Source organism: Toxorhynchites rutilus, chromosome 3 (assembly GCF_029784135.1).
Source record: "Toxorhynchites rutilus septentrionalis strain SRP chromosome 3, ASM2978413v1, whole genome shotgun sequence".
Lineage (NCBI taxonomy): Eukaryota > Metazoa > Arthropoda > Insecta > Diptera > Culicidae > Toxorhynchites > Toxorhynchites rutilus.
The window spans coordinates 55,924,401-55,943,731 of NC_073746.1; the positions used below are offsets into that span (position 1 = coordinate 55,924,401).

Consider the following 19,331-nt stretch of genomic DNA (forward strand, 5'->3'; position numbering starts at 1 on the left):
TAGTGGAATGTAATAAACAGATAGATAGAAATAAATAAAAATAATTCATTCCATAAATATTAAGAGCATTCAGTTCCCACAGTGCCTAATGGTGCAAACAATATCACAAATGTGATGCTTCGATGAATGGCTAAAAAGTAATGAATTTTCAAACGCTTACGAACTTACTCTCTGTGATATTTGTTTGTTTCCGCTACTTCAGATAGACCTGAGGGGTAATCTACACATCAGAACGTGAAGGGAAGACAACAGAGAGATTTTTTCTAATTCATCGAACAAAACAAAAATGTGTCTTATGAAAAAGTTATGAACAATAACACTAAAAATGCAATTCCAGAAGAAAAAATTCTTTCCATAAAAGAAAATTATTCGTAGAAAAGTTATTCACCATTGGAATTATCCCAACTGATCGATCCACTATTTCGTGTTACCGAGGGAATTTCTCAGAGGTTGACATAATAACAACAATCGATTACACATGAACTTACATATTTGCGCAAAACAAACGCAACATCCACATAACCTCGCATTCGATGTTACAACAACTTACTATTTCGGCATTGTAATTGCCAAGCGTTCCGTAGCATAAGTAGCTTTCATTGGAGCTAACACTTCGAGAGCACTTATTTCGTGGCCCAAAGCTATATTTAAATATTCAACGCAGATCTCCGGATTCGCTTCCCTTCGTTTCTCAAAGACAATGCTCCGCAAACACCGTTATTGATCGATTGAGATAAGATTGAGTAAATCCGAAATATATACTCATCACCGGCAAAGCCAAATTAAATCAATGCAATGTTTGTTATTTCTCATGGGCTGGGTCTTTCGACCAATAGTTCCGCAACAGAAGGCGGCAATTTTAAAGATAAGATAAAACATAAAGCCGTTACTAGTTCAAAAGATGTGATTGGATTGATTTGGAGGATTGTTTTATGGCTACCTCTATCATCGACTTCCGACTTTGATGAAAAGTTTATTGATGCGGATGCTGTGACATAATCCGTGACAGTCTGTCTGTGATGATCTGATCCATTATTACTCTGCTTACAAGCAAAAAAGTAGACGGTTTTGACCCCGACGTGATTTGAACACGCAACCTTCTGATCTGGAGTCAGACGCGCTACCGTTGCGCCACGGAGTCCTATGCTGGTTTTGATTATCACTGCGCTGTTCAGTTGGTGTTGTTACTATTACGAAACGACAAACAAGGCCGCTGGCTGATAAAAATAGCGGTTGGGGAGTGTGGCGTTTAATAAGTGTAGTTGCTTGCTCAGTCACAAGCCGCTCCGGCTGCGGAACTGGGAAATATTGCCTTGCACCATGTCAGTAATGATGTTATTACCCGCTGTACAGCACTGTTGAAATTTACAGCCCGTATGAGTCGGTATAACGTTGATGTGACGATTATCGATACAGGAATTAGATAAAACGATTAAGCAATCGGCGGAAACACATCGTATTTTCTTGCAAAGATAATAATTGACATATCACTAAATTATATGAATGAAGTATAGTAGATCCCCGATTTTTCGCGGAATTGAGTGGCAAGGTTACCGCACATAACGTAAAATATGAACTAAAAATTATGTTTCATCGATACATATATTATTAAACTATCCAAATGACAAATTTCTGGAAGGCCAATTGAATCACTATGGAACTCGCTTCCGCGAGTTATCTGCATTATCTATTTTCCTTGTTACAAAACACATATAATAAGCCTAAGTTTTTTTTTCAAAAAAAATTTATCACATGAAAAACTGCCTAGCCTTAAGAGAGTGATAGTTCCCATTTAATTAGAATGCTACATAGCACTTGTAGTAATTCCCGTACAGCGATGATTGATTACAATTTGATTTTCACACTCGGCCCGTTTGCCTGTCGGAAAGTAGCGTTAATGGTGCCTGATTTTGGCTCACGCGAATGTGAGCTTTTTGCCCTTCGAATAATCCTGCTCAACGGGAATGTGTGATTAAATTGATTGATGGATTCGCCAATCATAAGCTGAATGAACTTCGCGAGTTTCGTGATCAATTCCATGTGCGGAAACAAATGAAAGGGTGTTGACGAGCTTGAAACAAAGGGAATGTAATGATCGATGCTAATTTGTGGATTATCTAATACACAGTTAAAATGTTATCTCATCATGGGATAGTGCTAAGCACTTGATTGTGAATGTTTCAGTAGTATTGTTTCGATAATGTATGATAGCATTTCACCAGCAATATTATTAGTTATGCGTAATGCTGTATGCAAAAAAAAAATCAGCGCTCTGCAACTTCATGAATTGAGAAACTTTGAATTATAATGAACCGTTATTATGACCTCTCGGAGCGGGGACATCTTTCCGACCACGTACTTTCATTGTTCGCACCACACTTCTCATCCATTGTGAAGGGTGCCGAACGGGGCAGCGAAAGTCAATTTTCCAGGGCTTGCCGATGGTAAAACTGTAATGAATTTGCATGCCGCGACAAACAGAGGAAGAAAAAGTGAAGTGGGAATGATGGAATCAAAATAGACTTTGATGGCAGGTGGTCCGAAAAACAGTGGACCAATTCCGCGGTGTAAATGAGCGAAACATCATCAATCTCAAGGTGAACTCACCGGGACGGTGCATTAGTCAACGGAAGTTTCCGCTAGCCACAAAAAAAATTAATGATTTGTTTGTTGGGTATATTGCCCTCAGTCAATCATCTTTCATCCCACATTGTTAGGATGGATGCTTGTCTGAACAAATACAATGAAGAAATAGTTAGGGGAAGTGGGGGCATCGTGGTCACCCTAAGGAATATGCCCATTTCCAGCGTTAACATACCGCTTCAATTCCCGTTTTTCGAAGAATATTATAGTTCAGCTCATTGTTGTTCAAGATAGCATTCGGCTTTTACTATAAAAATTAAAAATAGTACATTTTTCATCATTAGAAAAAAAGTAGAAAAATCGAACTTTTTTTTCTTGCATAAAGTGGTCACCTAGTGGGGGCAAAGTGGTCACTCGCACATCTCAAGCTAAATGTGATAGATTTATGCGTTTTTTTCGTCCAAATTTGTTCAAATCATACTTGATATAGTAGGTTAATGTGTGAAATAAGCTTGGTCTATTCACCTAGAGTCTCAATTTAATTTTTCTCATGCATACAAAAAATGTAGTAATAAGGCTTAGTTGCAGCGGTATTTTTTCCAGGGTCAATGCCACAAAAGAAACCTCTTCAAGAGCAGAATGTGAAGAGGTATATCACCTTTAGTAAACAGAGAATTGTAAGTGAATAACACCTATGGCCCCCAAACACGAAAGAAATCTCTATGCTTATTAAAAACTGATAATTTGTCCAATATATCAGATTGAATATACTAAATTTCATGTGAAATTCACTTATTGAAGAATTGTGAACTAAACTGTAAACTAAAACTAATCGGTGGCTTTTTGTTATTGTTTTCAGTTACAGTTCCGGGGTTATTTTTTTATAATATATGGACTGAACAATATCAACAAGAAAACAAGTCGCAGTATGTTCCTAGAAATCCTTTTATATCATCTTTTTGTTTCTCATAAAAAAAAACAGGCATTAATTCTTAGTTTACCACGAAAACACAGACAAAGAATATTAGGAATATGAAAACTTGAAATTCCAGAAAGTTTATCATCTGGAAACTATCTAGAAGGTCATTGCTCTTCTCGAAAAAAGACCCGAAAAACACACTACGACTGCATGAAATGTAAGAAAACCGTTTGTCTCGAGCATGCAGTTATGGTATGTTATTTTTCTCACACCAATGAAACCACAATCGAAAAATACGTTTTTATGTTATTTTCTGTTATTTTGTTATTTTTTTATTTATACTTTCATGAATTATATTCTGTTGCTTAGTTTTAATTAATAACAGGAAACAATCGAATTTCGTTATTTGTGTTGTTTATATCAAAAATTACTCTGTTCTAAGGAGGCTGAATTAGATGCCTATTAAAACTGAATAAAGACGAAGTGGAGTTTGGAGTTTTTTTTTCATTTTATTATACCCGCTTCTTCAAATAAATGCCAATAAAACCTGAAAAATACACAATAGCAACATTACAATGAAGTTCAACTTTCGGTCCGTGACATCGTGCGCGAGTATACGAGATTTTACACGCAAGTACAGGAGGGTTGAATTTTTTTTTCTTTATTATAGTGATTTTCAACACATTTACTTCCATTTTTGGAAGAATGTCGGGAGTGAGAATTGAACTCGTGATCTCTGCGTGAGAGGTATGGATGTTACCGCTACGCCAGATCGCCTCCTCAGGAGGGTTGAATGTCAAACGCTTCAACTTTTCTTTGCCAGGCCTGCTATGACGTACGAGGACTCTGGAGTACTAGTGGACAAAACTGGAGGACGAGACGAAAAAGCTAAGATTGTATTATTGAAAGCTTATGTTTTACAAAACTGAAAGCCTTTTTTCGCAATTCAAAATACGGAATAATCGGTCAAATGTTTCACAAAAAGTGTTTTTCAATAGTGGTGGGGTAAGACCAAGAGATAATATAAAGCGCGAAGCGTAGAAGTTTTCGCTCGCGAAAAGATTAATTTTATTTTTCCTCTCTCATCGTTTGTCTGTCCAGCAAGAAAAGAAGAGAGAGAAACAGAGCGTAAGTTGGATAATCGTTCCATCACTAACTTTTCATTGTCCCTCTTCTAGAAGCTATCCGTCTCACTCGTTCCCCCGACCAGAACGGGAATCGAACCCGAACACCCGGCATGTTAGTTATGACGCTAACCACTCGGCCACAGGAGCACTGAATTCCTACGCATACCATTTGATGATTAGGCAAGATGTTGATAACCAATTGCTGCGATGACGCCTATTGATTAAACAATATGCGTTTGACGTACATGTCAAAATCGAAACTGAGTGCCTGAAGATCATCAAATCAAGCAAATTCGCGGTTCGAGAAATACGTACACTTGAGAGATGCAAACTTCAGAAGGAAACTTAAAATGAAATAATCGTTTGATAATTCTTCCGTTCACATATTTTGTCCTAGGCATCATACCAAACGTAGAAGGACTGTCATTAAATTTACTTGTAACGAAGAACATAATCTATCACAATGGATGAATTGACCTTACATGGAATTATACAATCTTTTTACTCATAAAGTAAATATATTGAATTCAATTGAATTCGAGAATTGTTTCATTCAATCAAAAATTCAATCAATACAAACAAATGATTGGTACGATAAGGTAGTCCCACGTGAACTTTGCGGTTATATCATAGATACAACCCACCCATTTTTTCTGCATACAGAATTACTTCAAATTTTAAATTTTGGTTCTCATTTTTCACTTTTGACAGATCTTATATGTTATTCGCGGAATAGTAAGGCTAGGTCACAGCGTATAACGAAAATCGCGAATAACGCAATAAAGAGCTAAACAAGAAGTATAGACATGTAAAAAAGGTAATTTAGCATGAAAACTATGCTTCATCAACATAGAAATACTTAAACTATCCATCTGTAAGGTCATGTACACCAATGATCAGATAATGTGAAAGCCATGACCAAAACAAAAAAGGAGGGTGGGTAATGTCGGGGACATAACCGGAGTGACGTAGGACTATACAAAGGGGACAGCTTTTGTTAAATATATATTTTAAGTATATTGTTTTATTTTCTTCTCCTACGTGAATACCTACCTATCTACCTGAAAAATGGATTAGTTTACTGTTTACTCTTTATGAATATGTTGATGGTTCTGAAAAGAACCTTTGGTGTTGTGTTTTTGTTATCACTCGATATTCCCATCTTGTTCGGTTAAACCTTCCTGTTTAGCTATTGCGTTTGCACTCGCCACAGCTTTCACAGTTGGAAAATTTCTTCCCATCAAGCTTGTGACATGTTGTTCAGTAAATTACATTTAATGCGACGTGCCGGAGAAACACTTTGCCACTCACTGAAACTAATTGTTGCCTTGATAAGCGCCGAACCGAAGCTGCTCTGTTCTTGATGCGGGTTTTCTGATTGTCGTGAGCAGCTTTGCAAGCCAACTCGAGCACTCCGACGGCCGAAACTCTATAATCGCTGTTAGATATACTGGTGCTCCGGCACCAATCCGTTCGGCCTAGTTACCCTTGCGGAGCAATCAGTGAATGCGACCAACAGGGAACTGGAGACCTGCACTTTGCCTTTCCCTTAACTTGTTCTCCTTTGTTACGTCCACGATGCCGATGCCGTACAACCACACGGGTTTACGGTTTGAAAGAAAATAAGATATTTTTTTGGGGTCCGCGTGTTTTATACTCTAGCGGTACACACTCACAGGATAGAGACAAATCGGCAGACTCAGCCAGAGGGGCGAGTCCAACGAGACGAACGAATGAGCGTTAAAAGGGAGCGATGGCAAAAAAATACATTCATTACGATTTGTTCGCTCGTTGGATTCACATGCAGGCTAAAAAGGGTCCTTTTCAGGATCACAAAATTATCTTCAATCTAAAGAGTTTATTGTTTTGTTATCACTCGATATCCCCATCTTGTTCAGCTAAACCTTTCTGTTTAGCGATTGCATTTGCCACTCGCCACAGCTTTCACAGTTGGAAAATTTCTTCCCATCCAGCTTGTGACATATTTTACAGCAAATTACATTCAATGGCACGTCGCATTACCACCACTCAGTATCAGATTGGAGGTAATTTTAACCTGTAATTGAACATTTGCGATGACAGTGGTACAGTGTCGACTTTCAATGTGGGGTCATAATTTGGATCTCAATGTTTACAAAAATGTCCAACTAAATAAGTCGCATTACATGTCCGTCCAATTAGCTAAATGTCGAACAAATTGTAAATTACTGTACTTTCAATCTGGAAACAATTTAAGAATTGGTGAAAATTGAATAATCAGGAAAGTCCCCAACTATCAATAAGCTCAGAACAACTGCCAAATTCACATACTCATCAGATCCTGGCAAACAAATAATGAAAAAATCTATTCGTGTTTTATTATTATTTTGGATAATGTTTTAGAAAGCATTGAACTGTATTTCCTAAACTCTTGTTTGGAAGGTTTAATGGCCCTGAAAAGCGCCTTGTTTTATGGAATGGTTCCAATTTAGAAAACTTAGTACTCGTGGTTTTGAAAAAAAAAACCATTTCGAACGCCCTCGATGCCGCCTTGTTCTGGATTTGCCACCAAAGCAGTTTGTATAAAGAACAAACTTTTTTCTTCTGCTACCTGATGCCATTTTGCGATTGCGTTTGCCACTCGCCACTCGCTGCAACTGCCTGTTGTTGACTTGATGTCCACCGAACCGAATGTGTTCTGTTCCGAATGAGGGTTTTCTTATCGTCGCGAGCAGCTTTACCAGCTAACTCGATCACTTCGGCGGCCGAAACTATATAACGCAGGTTAGGTGGACTGGTGCACTGGTACTAACGCGCTCGGCCTAGCTACCCTTGCGGGGAACTCCAGATCAACACGGTTCGAGCGGGATTTTGCTTTTCCCTTCACTTTTCCTCCTTTACCATGTCCAGACATGGCTGCTTGTGTTGGTTTGTTGATGTGTTGTGATGCGAACCGATGTGGTGTACGGTTTGAATGAGAATGATCGTTACGGCAGCGGAGCGGGGATTTTTAAGCTGACTGGCTGGCTCGAGAATTACGCATGTGTGAGACTGCGACCAATGTTTCGTTCATTTTTTTTCTTTTTCTTTTCCAATCGTGCTTCATTCTATTTCGCTGCTGCTCTGGTTGCCCGTTTTGGTCGGTACGATTTGAGGAGCACAAAATGGACCAATCAAACATGGGCACATAGTGCATTTTGACAATGCTTGATATTTCACAATTATTCAATTATTTATCTCAAGAAAAATGAAATGTTATTCGTTATGATAGATGCGTAGATATATTTCCTATCAATTGATGCAAAAAACTTTGCGATCTATTGAGAAATGCTCGAGTTATAAGCGTTCCAAATCTTGCATTTTTTCCTACTTGTTCAGTGCCTAGATTTCCATTTCATCCCCTATATCTTCCGGTTAGACGTAGTCCTACGTCAAAAAAATCGGACTCTACCACTGATCGACAAATTTCGGAAAAGTCTATAGAATTACTAGGGATAATCCGCACTGTGGATCATCCGTTCGCGGATAATCGAGTTTCCACTGTAATCTCTTTTTTGACATATAAACCTGACGCAGACTAAGACGCACCAATCTGATACTGACTGTTTAAACCCGTTGCTTCGTTCTTGAATTAAATCGTGAGGAACGGACACCAAATCATTTTTATTTGTATATAAATAAGAAAATAGTCAGAAAGTCGACGACAATACATCAAGTAGTAACATATCGTAAGCCATCCGAAAACAAACCATGTTCATTTTTATTTCCTTATGTTGTAACTGTCAGTCCCAGTAACCTACGGCCTGACACGGGGCTCAACGTGTTAAGATGCAATTTAATTAACACTACCGAGAGAACTTTTACGATTAGTGACGCGACGATATCGATAGTAGGAAAAACGGTTATCGAAATTCAATTCATTCTAATCGAACTAATTATTATTAAAATTGACTTGAATGACCTCGTCTTCAAACCGTTTCGCTGCACCAGAATTGCCACTTTTGAATAGCCGCCATCACCATTTTCGACATTTGCAAAAAAAAGTGACAGTCAAAACCAATGATAAAATGTTTGCGTTAGCAAATTCCGTAAAAAACAAGCATCGTTCATTTTTCAGTTTTTGTAGTTGTTTCAACTATTTTATTTGTTGTTTTCATGTTAAGAAATCTTCATTAAAATTAATATTGAAGTAGTGTCCGGAATATGAATCAAGTTTCTACGCATGATTCACATTCCGAACACTTCATTTTCAAATGTAAATTTACTGAACTTGAATGTTATAAATAATTGAATAATCAGAACCCTGAAATTCTTTGGGTTATAGCCTTCATTTTAACATCATTTACAGGTATCGATACCGCCTATAATTTATAATATTAAGCATTTGCATAAAAGTGACAGTCAAAACCAATGTCAAAATATTGGCGTTAGCAAATTCTGTAAAAAACAAGCATCGTTAAGTTTTCAGTTTTTGCAGTTTTTTGGACTATTTTGTTTGTTGTTTCCATGTTAAGTGCTGTAGATGATAATAATCTATAATAATTGGACGAAATAAAATGATATTTTATGCAGAAATCTTCATTAAAACTAGTGTTCGGAAAATGAATCAAGTTTCTACGCATGATTCAAATTGCGAATACTTCATTTTTAAATGTTACTTTTCTGAACTTTAATATTATAAATAATTAAATATTCAAAACCCTGACATTCTGTGGGTTATAGACTTAATTTTAACATCTTTTACAGGTATCGATACCGATATAGCGCCCTTGGTCCCGAAACCATGTAAACTATAAGAAACAAATACAATCAATAATTACAAGAGCAAAATCCATTTTTTTTGCGAGCATAACATTTTTCCAAAGAAGACTAGCTAATTGACTTTATATTGATATATCGATCATATGAATCGGTCCAGTAGTTTAAAAGTTATGATTAAAAAAAATGTAGGAGGTTGAGTTCAAGACACGACCGCTTTGTTGACGTAGAACTACGCTGTAGTTTAATTCAAGTCGCTTGTTTCTAACTGCGCATGTTATTTTATAATGCTACGAAAATTCTGAAATAACCATTCTACAGTTTGGTCGACCTGATATGTTTTTTTATTGTAGAATCATTTGACGATAATTGTTTGATGATTCATTCTTTTGCTCACAGAACAATACATGCTCGAGACTGCATAATTTGCAACACCAAAAAATCGTCAATCATAGCATAAAAAATTAGGCGAGTGTTGCATCGTTACAGGGCCAATGCACACGGGAGCAGATACAAATGGGCCTTCAGCGTAGCGAAGATGCACTATTTTCACGTACGAGTTATGAAGCACGCACGTACGCACACAAATATTCATATATCGATGGCTTGAAGCAACTAAATATACACACTTATCTCCGTTTTGCGCTCTTCTCAACAGAAACCCGTCATCTGTTAATATTGCCAGTCTAGATTAGCTTAGCTCTCATCCTTTGTGAAGAGAGTTTTCCTACCGTCATGCGAAACCAAATCACTGACAAAATCCAAAAACATTTATTTTCTTGGTGAGCTGGCGATAGCCTAGCTTGATGATTCCCCACACAATTTTGTAGCTCAGATTCTTAATGCAATGGCGTCAGCATGATGCAATGTCAGAGACATCAGCGAGTGCGTAATTTGGTCGCGTTCACAGCTCAATCCGAAACGACGACATGTGATGTCGCAAAACAAGGAAGAACAGGCGATATGCTTTGCTTTGAATACAGACTGAGGCTGAAAGTTTGCCTTCCTTCCTTGCTTGAGTTCTTGCTTCAGTTCATTCGTTTCATACCTTCAAAAAGGTCCTTGGAAAACTTTACTTTATCCATCATATTACTGCTCCACCCCCATTGCCTTGAGAAAGGCATTCGATCCCTCGCCATCCAGCTCGCCCAGCAACCATGTTGTTCAGTAGTTTTTCTCACGAAGAATGAAAGTTTGCCTCAGCGAAATCCACTGTTTATACTCGAGGCAAATATTCCCCTTCGTTCTTCTTCTTTTTCACGGAGACTTTACATCTTACGATTTCCCCTTCGTTGCTCGTCGATAAGTTGCTCGTTTTTGACAGCTCTGTTCGGGAAAGCACACAAATGGACAGAGCAAATGTATGAGGAAATGGGAATGATTTCAATTTTCATCAATTTCAACCATATACAGACTATGGGATTATAATGTACAGCATATCAAACAAATCTTAGGGAATGTCCGATTCGTTTGGTATGTAAATCGCCAAAATCCGTTCGCGGCAAACAAAGTTATTGACGTTAACTTTATTTCATAAAAACGTGACCTGTTTTCTGATTTGGCATCCTTAATGTAAGACGTAGTTCTACGTCAAAAAATACACTTTTGCTGTTCGGAATTTGAGACAAAAGTGATTAAACATATTTTTAGTTTTTAACCATGAATACGTATTTGTAAATCAACTTCATTGTAGTCAAATGAAAAAGAAGGCTCTATTGTATCCAAAATTCAAATTAATTTCGCAAAAGGGTATCCTTTTAGAGTAATGAGACACTGTTTAATAGCCATCAAAGCTTAAGTGTTTGGAATATGAGACAAAACGGTACTTTCATTTATGGAACATGTTCATCATAAGCTTACACAAGCAAACGATGTGCTTCGACGGACCGGTCGCCAATCGTGGATGTTCACAGGCTGTCTTCTCGATAGAATTCTGCAACGATTGCAAGTTTCGATTAGAATGTGCATTGGTACGCTCATACAACTTGATACTGTGTGAGTATTCCAGTGGATTGAGGTTTGGGCTATCGGATGAACAATCATTTGCGGAGAAAAGGCCATGTAGGTTTGCTGATTGTCGCGTTTCTGAATCGTTTTAGGTTTTTTTTGTTGAATTGTTCCAATCTTATTTGTTTTAATCTCAGCGTCAGTGAATGAATTACACATCGCTTGTGTGACGTGTGAGAGGAACTAAAACAATTAAGCTAAGAATGAACTGAAAAACAAGAGACGAATGAACTCCCAGACTGCCGTAATCTCGCAAAGTGACGCAAGCGCCAGAGGGGGAAATTTTCAGTACGAGACTTTTCGCAAAATTACATGTATAATTAGCATACGCGTACATTACGAAAATCTGATCTGTACAAATTGTGTACAATTGATGGAAAAACATTGCCATCGGCTCGATTTTTGAAAAAATGCAGTTTTATTTAAGCTATTTTACCAACGCCAGTTTGTTGTGGAAACAGCAAATTTTAATCGCTGTTTTCACAACCGATTGGCGTTCATCCATCAAAGTATGGGAAAATCTGTTTCCAAATATTTTCTACAACATGCCACCGTTGAGCGAAGCATGAGGTAGCATCAGGAAGAAGAGTTCTACACATTTTCCGTCTTTGTAGCATGTGTCGAGCGGGCTAATGTAGTTGAGAACCCGATTGTAACAACTATGGACAGCACCTTCTTTTCCAATCCTAAATGCAATTGAAAACATCCGTGTTGATTAAGATAATGCCGTCTGAAATTATCCGATGTAAAGCAAATACAGTTTACGCGAGGATGTTCTGAGTTTTGTTATAAGAAGCGTTTCTATGGAGATTTTACCCTTCGATCAACCTTTTACCCTTTTACCCTTCGATCAACTCTCAGCTGCAATTCATCCGAAAAAGACATTGAGCAAGCGACGTAAGTGAACATCGTCAAGATGATTTGTCCCTTGATTGATGTTGTTATTTGAAATTTGTTGTCCCTTCTCGTTCATTCTATGCCATCAGAACGGATTAAAAATCACATCGCATCAGTTTCAAATTACGTCACATTATAAGGGAAATGACGCTTGCGCCACATCACAGTGGAAATGGTGCTTACGCCATTCCGTTTTCAAGCTTTTACGGGATCATTTTTCCACATTTCTATAAAACTTCGCAGTCGTTTAAAAGGATTTGGTATTCTTTATCGATCTATAACATAAAAAGTAAAATGTTAATTTTGGCGCTTGCGTCACTTTGCGAGATCACGGCAGCAGAGTTTAAAGTCTCTTTAATCCAACATAATCATCATCAGCGCTGGAAAACATACCAACAATTATGTTTTCGACAGCAGTGGCGAAAAAAAATTATCCCATTAAATTATTTTTTGTAGTTTTTTTATCGCCATCCGAAAATTGTCCATTTTTTAATGCATGCGTTAGTTGTCATCGAGAGACACGGCGAAAATGAGAGGAGTTTGCAATCCTTTGTCTAGAAAACGGCAGTTTTGAAAAGTTTTAAGGCACAAGTTGCAAATATGGATGCGAAGAAGGAAGCTCCACTAACTTCCGGACAAGGAGTTTAGAAAAAATATCGTGATCGTATTCGATGTGTTCGGGATATGTTTCTGTGTACGAATAGAGGTATTTGTAATCTGTTGTTGAAGTAGAGTTCAATTACGTTGCAGTTGCTGTTGTCGTTGTAGTCAATTCTACTTTTACTTCAATGACTACGAGTAGACCTCAATAAACATTCCAACCACATCATCAGATACAACATCGTCCACAAGAACATCTACCCTCTACATCGATATCATACTCCTCAGCAGAGACATCAATACTCACAACCGCGATCACAAAGAAACAAGAAGTAAAGTAGTAGAGGAGGATCTTGCTTCTACAACAGACCAACAACAGATTTGTCAACAGCTACAACGACCAACGACTTCTAAATCTACTTCAACATCAGATTTCTCAGTACAAACATCAATAACAATACCAACTTCTACATCTACAACGTACCGGTGCTGCATCAACAACTACATATACAAGAGCTTCTACTTTAACAACAGCTACAACTGAACAACATCTATCCCTACTTCAACAACAATACCAACCAAAACTTCAACAACAGATTCAAACATCGTCAAATCGTCATCGTCACCCAATACATCAATAATAGATTCTTCAACAAAGACATCAACGGAATCAACAACACCTACTACGACACTAAACTGATATTAACCGTTTGAGAACGGGGCAAATTTTGTGAGCATATGCCAAAAATCCGAATGAGTTTGGGTATATCTAAAAAAAATCTCTTAAATCCATCGAAAAATGGATGAGCAATAAGCGATAGAATCCAGATTAATTCAATTTGCACCTCCAATATGTTCCCGGAAGACGAAATCCTACGTTAAAAGGTTCCATGTCAAAAATCAACATATAACATAAACAGAACTTTCGTGCTCCCCGCACTTCTGGCATTTTGGCACTTGTTGCAGGTTAATCAAAATTTAAATATATATATTTAAATATATAATATTAAATAATTGAAAAGTAAAATGCAAACTTTCGAAACATTGTTGTAATGAAGATAAAATAGATAATTGTTTGAGGCGTTTCTTAAACTGGACCATAGCATTGTTTACGGATGAATAGAACGTTATCACTTTTTTCAAAAACATTTTTGTACTTGTCAGCCACCATAGGAAGTAAAATGGTAAATCGTATGTCCAACAACAAAAAAGCCTCACAATTTACCATACTGATAGATACGAAAACCATCCGAAAGCGCTCTTTTCGCGGTCGTTAATTTCGGCTTATTAGCGACCACGCCAATAATTTCGCACAATAATTTACCAATTGCAGACCGATTGTGACCGCGCGCGGACATTAACTCCAAAGTGATTGAAGACAGGTGCCTCCGCCAGACATGCGCGAGAAGAATCACAAGTGCAACGGCATGCGCGCGCGGGTACAAATCATTGATGAGGATATCCGGTATGTCGTTGTCCATCATCATGCGCTTAGCAGCAGCACATTAGGTTATATTGCGGGATGTCTTCTGGCCGGCAGGCCGGAATGCTCAAAAAAACATTGTGAAATGAAAACAAACCCAAAAATAAAAGCACCGGCGGGAAATTCAGATCAGTTGTCGACTGCACGCTTCAGCTTCCTGGTGAATGTTTTCTGGTTTACGAGTGGCAAGTGAATGCCCCGAGTCGAGAAATGGTGATGACTAGCTTGGAACGTAAAAATGTCGACGTCTAATTGTTTATTCAGTGACACTTGTTCGTTCGCATTTAGTGGCACTGTGTGTTTGGACTAATATGTTCGATTTCCGGATGCTCCGAAGAGGAAATGAGAAAAGATTGTATTGTTGAACATAATATGGTTGGACTGTTATTATTACTTGCTATTATTATTGATTAAATTTTAATTCAGTTTTCCATAATCAAAAGTTACGATAAAAAATTAATAAGACTATTGCTGTTGAAAAATGTTGATATTAAATCCTTCTCTTCCCTTTTTTCAACTATAGTCGTAGAGCTTTAACTGGCGTTCTGTCAATGCATCTTCCCCCAAACTCGTCATCTTTAAGATCCGTATCCGTATATTTTTAAAATGTTAAAACAGTTTTTTTCCATATAAAATCAACTTAATATTCTTAAAAATAAATAATGCTACTGGAAGTGATGATTGTCAACATTGCTCTGATTTTTTGACGTATTTCAGAAGCGTTTGTTCAACTTCCGGGAACTAAATAATCTGAGATCAAAAATCCATAATCGATTTACGTATCGGTGATCTTTCTTCTCCCTCCAACCATTAGTATTGATCACTATTTCATCTTCGATCGATTTGTCGTTAAGCTGATAGTCAAGTTTTAGCGAAAAATGTTGTTTCATAGCTTACCCGAACAATCCATGCAGATGAATTTAATCAGCTTGTCATAAGCAACGCGGAATTATTATTTTTTGATTCCAACATCTTCCAGATGTGTTTAAGATAGAAACGGAAAGAGCCTAATTAAAGAGTTGGTAATTAATTGAGGCATTCCGGTGTTTTTTCGCTAATAATGGGAAGATGTTATACAATTCATATTTCCAACTGGATAACATTTCCCAATTCCATTCCCACTCTGCCATTCCATGTTCGCTTCTCTCGCGATAATATACGAGAACAATAAAATAAATATTCAAAGCGTTTAACGGATACTTACTGACAAATCTAATGCTCTTGGTTCAGCATTCTCACACTGACTGTTCTTGATACTAATTAGTAGCAGCCATATTCCTGTAAAAAGATAAAGAGAAAATAACAATAAGTACGCAATTACCATCGCTAGACTTGCATTTATATCTTTGCAGCATTGAAATTTGCATTACCAACGGAGACGCATGTGAACTTTTGACACATTCACATGATGCCACAAAAGATAGCTGCACAGTGTTAAAGTGTGTCATTAGAGTGCCATTGTGCGCAACGGGGGAACCTTCCACGCTCGATGTTTCCCAAGAAATCGGCAAAAAAAATATTTTTGCTAATCTTCCCTCCCAGCGGCAGCCATTATCCGAGATAATATGGCTCAGTAATCGGCTTCCAAATCATCACTCTCTCCCTCCTTCCGATGATGCGATGGTTCGATAGCATTAGCTGACTACTTGTCTCGGGCCCATTTCCCCCAATTCTCATTATACACCTGGTGGTCCACCACGGGGTGATGAATGATACCTTCCTCGCGTGTCGGCTATCGACGTTTGCATCACACCCCTTTAATCGGTGAAGATTATTATGACTCCGTTTCGCTACCTTTTTCGTCTGGGTTCCATTTCTGTGGTTGACTTTCGTAAGCATTGTTTGATTAGAGGATTCAATGCCAAATCTCTGAATGGTTTGATCTCACGGCACATATAATGTGGCTGTGATGATGGGAAGCATCCGTAGTTCAAAAAGCGCTCAGAATTCGCAGCGAAAGGTGGGATAATTTTCAATTCGGTTGATTGTCGTGTTGTTGTTGTTGAATGCTGTCGGTGATGATCGCATGTCCAAATCGGAATGAGATACATACATCAGACATAATACTGCCCGTAATGAGGGCATATAACAAGCGGGCTTAAATATATTAATTCTCGATTTGACCTAAATTCACTGTTTTGGTTTTTGCATACGAGTGTTGTGCGAAATACACGCCATGTAATTAATGTGATTCATTTGATGTAGAAATCACAACTGGGGTTTAATTTTTATCAACAGATAAATAAAACTGGCTGTTTGGAATGAAATGCAATTATCAGAATAAATGACCAACTATTAATTGTATGATTTCTTTTTGAGGACATGAAACGAAAAAGATCCGAACACTTTACACGTTCTTTTTTTTACATTATTACATGCATTAGAAAATGAAAAATTAGAATTTCGTATCCGAGTCTTTCGTTTTGATTGTTAACATTATTGGGTTTTACGCGTATTGTAAGCAGTGTTGCCAAATTTTAATCTGTACCAGAGGGGTTAAAAAATCTTTCTCATCTTTACTTTTTTTTTCCAAAAATATGTACCAAAAATCTTTACCATCGAAAATATTTATTGTAGAGAAAGATTCACTTTATTAGCATGAAAAATACTCATTTATTTACTACAAATACCACATTCACATTTCATTCGTCATTCGTGTGTTTGATGATGCTTATGCATAGTTTTTCTGAATTAAATTGCATACTATAATTTATTTTCCAAACTTCAAGCTACCGCATCAAGCAATACTGCGACGTAAAAGTCATCATGTACCTTAATGTACCTTCATTCAAATGTAAGAAATTTCACCGACGGAAAAAATCTGTACCAATCTGTACTTTTTGACGAAAATCTGTACTCTGTACCGTACAGAATCTTTACCAAAAATAACGAAAAAATCTGTACCTTTCCAGATAAATCTCTACGTGTGGGAACACTAATTGTAAGATCATCGTTTCAACCTTACATACATACATACATAATCAGTTGAGAGCCGTGGTGGCTCGTGCTGTCTCAATTATTCGTCTCCAATCTACTCGGTCCTGGGCCACTCGTCGCCAATTCCGTAAGCGTCCCGTCACTCGCAAGTCGGCTTCGATCTGGTCGAGCCACCTGGCACGTTGAGCCCCTCTATTTCTGGTGCCGGCGGGGTCATTGAAGAGAACGGATTTCACTGCACCGTCGTCCGGCATCCTCGCGACATGTCCGGCCCATCGTAAACTCCCGACTTTCGCCAGGTGTACAATCGGAATCTCTCCAAGTAGTGCCTGTGGCTCGTGGTAGCCAAATCCAATTCAATTTTCACTTGTCACGTCGAGCCAGAATTTGATTACGTTCAACCTACTCCATATAAGTCAGCTTTCTCTCCTGAAGTTATTTTTTTTAAAATTCTTGATTCATGGTTCCAGAAGTCACAGAAGTGTCACTTTCAGTCCGTAGCTTTGTCTTTTTTCTTATTTCGCAGTCTTTTAGGACACTCATCCAAGCGGACGAGGTTTCAAATTTATGTCCAGGAATTTGTCCGATTACGACTGATACAACTTGTGCCTTGAAACTTCTCAAGCAAGCCATTTTCCTTACTTTAAGAGCATGGCGAGGCTCTTGCCATTTCCGCCGTATATTTGGACAGCTTCTGGTTCCGTCAAATGCCACTACCGGGTTTCGTGACGATGAGCAGACGTTCCGTATCGTTGATTTGGGATAACTAAACATTTTAGTTAACGTACAAGTAAATGATCTGGAATAGTCCGGAATTTTCATCGAGAGTAGAAAAGAGGCTAACCGATTTTTTGGAATAGTTGGATTTTTTTCTAAAACCCTGGAAAAAGCTGGAAGCATCGATTTTCTTTTCTCTCAATTTTGTTTATATTAACAAAACTACGATAGTGACAGTGTCAGTAAGAAGCATTTTTTATAAATTATTCTGTCTGTGATATTCCGGACGCTTTGTAGTAATCTGTTAATATTGTTCACCATGCATAGAGCATAAGACAAGAAGAATAAATTAATAACTATTGGAGGGTCATTTAAACCGTCATAGATGATCTTACGCGGATCCCATCGCTTTGTTCAACCTTCAAAATAAATTCAAAATGTAGTCCTAGTGGTTCATAAAGTTCCAATGTGCGTTTGACCATATTTTCCAATGAAAATCACCGCGTAGCTGACGGGTGCAGCATTTTTAAGTGTATCAGTGAGAGTTTGTCAGATAGATATTTGAATATTAACACATCAACATTCTCCGGTTTTCTTAAATCGATGTACATAAATGGTCGGTGTTAGGTCAGGCCGGATTAAGTAACAAAATAAGAAAAAAGTTGTGAAGTACTTCTTGTCAAACATGACCCTACCAGAGGATCCAATTGTTTACGATGAGCTACCATCGGATCACTACCTGATGGTGTTGATATAGGATGCTACAGATGATGCTATGATACGCCATACCCGACGGAACTATCACCGTGCCAATTGGGTCCTGTTCCAATGGATCGTGGACAACAGTACCAACTTCGATCGGCTGGAGATTGATGAGGCACTGGAATCCCTCCAGCAAGTGATTGCCATCGTTCGTGACAGTGCGGTCTATGTCCAACAACATCAGGTGAGTATCTCTCTCCAAATTGACAGCATCATAAAACATTTGATTCAATTGAGAAACACCTTCCGGCGTCAATATTAACGTACTGACGACAGAGGAAAAAAATAACATTTAATAATCTAAATAGGATAAGAGAATTTCAGCCATGTATCCAACGGATACCTCCACACTCTAAACCCTTTTGGTCCCTAACAACAAATTTTGAAAAAGAGACCTACACCCAACCCCTTTTTGTTTTCGTCCGAGGGTTACGTGAAGGTGGTCTTTTATTAACAGCCACTGAAAAAGTCATGGCGCATTCGCTTTTGTAGCGAAAATATTTAATAGATGCTGGAAGCTACTCCCCTTCGCTGTGGAAGTTAGCTAAAGACAGCTAAAGAC

At 37.9% G+C, this 19,331-nt stretch overlaps 1 protein-coding gene and 1 non-coding gene across 8 annotated transcripts in view; both read right to left on the minus strand.

The window, feature by feature from the left end:
* Positions 1 to 19,331, minus strand: part of LOC129779193 (mucin-2-like) — a 64,932-nt gene that overhangs the window by 31,462 nt on the left and 14,139 nt on the right. For all 7 annotated transcript variants that reach the window (XM_055786501.1, XM_055786494.1, XM_055786495.1 and 4 more), the window contains exon 3: positions 15,558 to 15,631. In XM_055786501.1, the coding sequence (XP_055642476.1) occupies positions 15,558 to 15,631 (74 nt within the window). The remainder of the gene's footprint in view (positions 1 to 15,557; positions 15,632 to 19,331) is intronic.
* Trnaw-cca (transfer RNA tryptophan (anticodon CCA)) lies at positions 1,070 to 1,141 on the minus strand. The gene has a single exon. It is a non-coding gene; the product is annotated as a tRNA-Trp (tRNA).